The sequence below is a fragment of the Nestor notabilis genome, unplaced genomic scaffold, assembly GCF_000696875.1.
Source record: "Nestor notabilis isolate BGI_N333 unplaced genomic scaffold, ASM69687v1 scaffold23660, whole genome shotgun sequence".
NCBI lineage: Eukaryota > Metazoa > Chordata > Aves > Psittaciformes > Psittacidae > Nestor > Nestor notabilis.
Window position 1 is genome coordinate 1 of NW_009912803.1, and position 3,256 is coordinate 3,256.

A 3,256-nucleotide genomic window follows, 5' to 3' on the forward strand; every position below is an offset into this window, starting at 1 on the left:
TTTCCAGGTTTGGGCCATGCCCATTCCCCAGTGAAGGCTTCTTCTGAGCACAGGCATGAAAGGCCTTGGGATTTCTCAGTCAGGAGTGGTTCTGGGGACCTATTCTCAGGCAATCTCATCCAGCACTGCATGGGGAAGCTCAGATGGAGGGTGCTGGCTTTCCATCTGGATCACACCCTTGGAGTCTGTTGCTCATCTACTTCACCTGAGAAATCCTAGGGTGCTTTGTTGTTGTGCTACTGCTGTTCCAGGATGGCCTGCCTTTCCCAGGTGACATGGGTCTGCTCTGCCAGCCCTGTTGGAGTCTTTGCATGCCCCTATTTATGTCAGAGGTCTCTGGACAGCATTGATGGGGAGTGGATGGTAGCCTGCAGTGTCCTTCAGTCTACTGTGCGTAGTGTGCCTTGGACATTTCAGATCCTGCTTTTGGTTGCTCTCCAGGAACACAAAGGGCTTCAACACCATGGACACAGTTCTACCCCTAACATAAGGAATGACAAGCAGTGATAGCTGAGGACAGATTCAGGCACACACTTGTTCTCCAGCCTCAGTGGTTGTCCTAAATGCCACTGAGAAAGAGAATACAGTTGACAAGGGTGGGCATCAGCTGGTCCTTGGGCACTGGTGCCTGGGCCTGGCTGAAGGTCTAAGAGCCATGTGCCCAAGCTCAGCTGGGCTCAGGAGGTTGGTGAATTGCCTCCAGAAGCACCACTGTTTCTGGAGGGGAGAAGTAGATGCTCAGTTCAGACTCAACTTTCTCACTTGGAGGACTCTACACTCAGGTGAAATCAGTCCCACACTGTTCATATACATGTATCTGCCATGTTGAGGCCTCCTCCTTATGAAGTGGTTGCATGGACTCCCTTTCCTGTCAGTGTGCAGAAAGAAGAGCTTGGAGAACATGATTCATCTGTTCTGAAATGAAAATCGTAGGAAGGTGGAAAGCAAGTGCCCTTTGGAAGTGCTAATGCCCTCTCAATGAATGCAAAGACAGACTTGCTACCCAGCCAGCCTCCCACAGCTCTGCAGTTTGAGGACTTTGCCAATCACATTAAAGTGTTTCCACAACAGAGCCCAAAATGAGTGGAACAATGGACTATTAAAATCGTACGTGAGGTTTTAGATGTGGAAATGCCCCAACACATCTAGCATGAAGCACAGCAATTTGCATGTTTTAATAAAAACTGATAAAGTACATGCAGGGGCTGAAGAGAGGAAGGAAGGGCAGTGTGAGTTGTGTTGCAAGTCCTATGCTAGGAATAATGGCCATAGGTTATACGAGAAACTGTAGATTTTCTCTTGAACCAGAACTAAATTTCTCAGCACAGCTACTAAGGATAAGGCTCACTTCTGTGGTTTTGCCATCTCACAGGCAGGGGAAGGGATTCTGCTGACCAAGTGGAAATAGATATAATGAAATACTCATATCTCAGCTACTCAGCTTACCCCCTTCTTTAGACAGTCTATTTGTCTACATGTCTATTTCCTGAAGCAATGAGCCAACTGCTGGGACTTCTTTAGGAATTCAGATGAATCTCTGACAAAATGGAGCACTGAGTAAACTGGAATACAAACCTGTAGGAGGACCCCTCCTCCAGTGTTCTGACAGAGAACTGTTTCTGGATGGGGTTTGTGACCTTTTCCAAGGGCTGGTCGTTCGAGCACTGTGCAGGGAGCATTAGAATCATAGAATCAAGGAGAATTGTAGAGTCAAGGCTCAGTTCAGACTAAGATGGCTGTAAGGTGAGTGAGACAAGCTCACTGGGGAACTGGTGGCTTCTCACTACCTGTGATGCCCAGGCACACTGTTAGCTCACACTGAGGTCCTCTGAAAAGCTACTTCACTTCTTCTGCAAAGCCCGCCCCAGAGCTTGCTTCACTTCTTTGTTTCTGAAAGTGTAAATGAAGGGGTTCAGCAAAGGAGTTACAATTGTGTTAAGGGTATTCACGAGTTTTTTCAGATCCATGGAGTTCTGGGCTGATGGCTTGACATATAGGAAGATGGTGGAGCCATACCAGATCGTGATAACAATGAGATGGGCAGAGCAAGTGGAAAAGGCCTTTTTCCGACCATGGGCTGACTGGATTCTGAGGATGAAATAGATGATGTATATGTAGGAGACCAGGGTGACCACACAGGAGGCCAACACAACAATTATGGAGACAAGGAAGGTTGCCAGCTCCACAGGCCACCTGTCACTACAGGAGAGGGCAAGGCAGGAATCTATATCACAGAAGTAATGGTCGATGATGTCTGGCCCACAGAATGTCAGCCTGGATGTCAGAAAGGCCAGCAGTGAGATGGCCAGGAAGCCTCCCAGCCAGGAGCTGAGTGCCAGCCGAGCAGAGATGACACTGTTCATGAGAGAGCTGTATCTCAAGGGGTAGCATATGGCTAAGTAGCGGTCATAGGCCATGACAGACAAGAGAAAACACTCAGTGGAGCCTAGGGAGAGAAGAAAGAACAACTGGAGGATGCAGACACTGAAAGAGATGGTCTGGCTAGTCCCCAGCATGACTCCGATGGCTTTGGGAACAATACCTGTAGTGTACCAGATCTCCAGAAAGGAGAGATTACAGAGGAAAAAGTACATTGGGGTATGGAGGTTCCTGTTCATCCACACAAGGGCTATGATGGATGCATTGCCTATGACTGTCAGGGAGTACATCAGTGCGAATACAATCACAAGGAAGACCCGGGAATGCCATGTGCCTGGGAAGCCGAGAAGGATAAATTCTTCCACACTTGTCCCATTTGCTGTGTGCCCCCAAGTGTTGAGGTCCATCTGCAAAGACAGGATGTATCTGTGAGAGTCTGCATGCCCCTGATGGTCCTTCAGATGCTACTAGTAGTGAAACAAATCCAGCCCCCCAAAAGGAGTTTGTGCAGACCATGGAAATCCAGCATCTATCCTAAATAAAAATTGCCAGGAAAATCCTTCCCTGCAGAAACATGTTTGGACAATTAGATCTGATCCTGAAACTCAGACCTATAGCACCAAATGAATAGTCATTACTGAAGGACTTGTAGTCCTGTATGTTTGCTTTCTTCCAAGTCTCAGCATAGGAAACTTTTGCAAATACTTCCATTACCTCCACTGATATCTGTTTCTCAGCATAGCTACTAGGAGTAAGGCTCACTTCTTTGTAGTTTTGCCATCTCAGAGTCAGGGGAAGGACTTCTGCTGACCAAGTGGAAAGATGTATGATTGAAGTACTCTTACCTCCTCAGCTTACTCCTGGCTCTTCTTTGGAC

At 47.6% G+C, this 3,256-nt stretch overlaps 1 protein-coding gene across 1 annotated transcript; it reads right to left on the reverse strand.

Moving 5' to 3' along the window:
• Positions 1-1,841: 1,841 nt before the first annotated feature.
• LOC104399812 (olfactory receptor 6F1-like) lies at positions 1,842-2,786 on the reverse strand. Its single transcript, XM_010021443.1, has one exon. It carries the CDS (start codon positions 2,784-2,786, stop codon positions 1,842-1,844), a length of 945 nt encoding a protein of 314 aa, XP_010019745.1.
• Between the last annotated feature and the right edge of the window lie 470 nt (positions 2,787-3,256).

Bases quoted from the DNA above. Each gene is read 5' to 3' on its own strand.
- LOC104399812 (XM_010021443.1), bottom strand. From the start codon at position 2,786: ATGGACCTCAACACTTGGGGGCACACAGCAAATGGGACAAGTGTGGAA.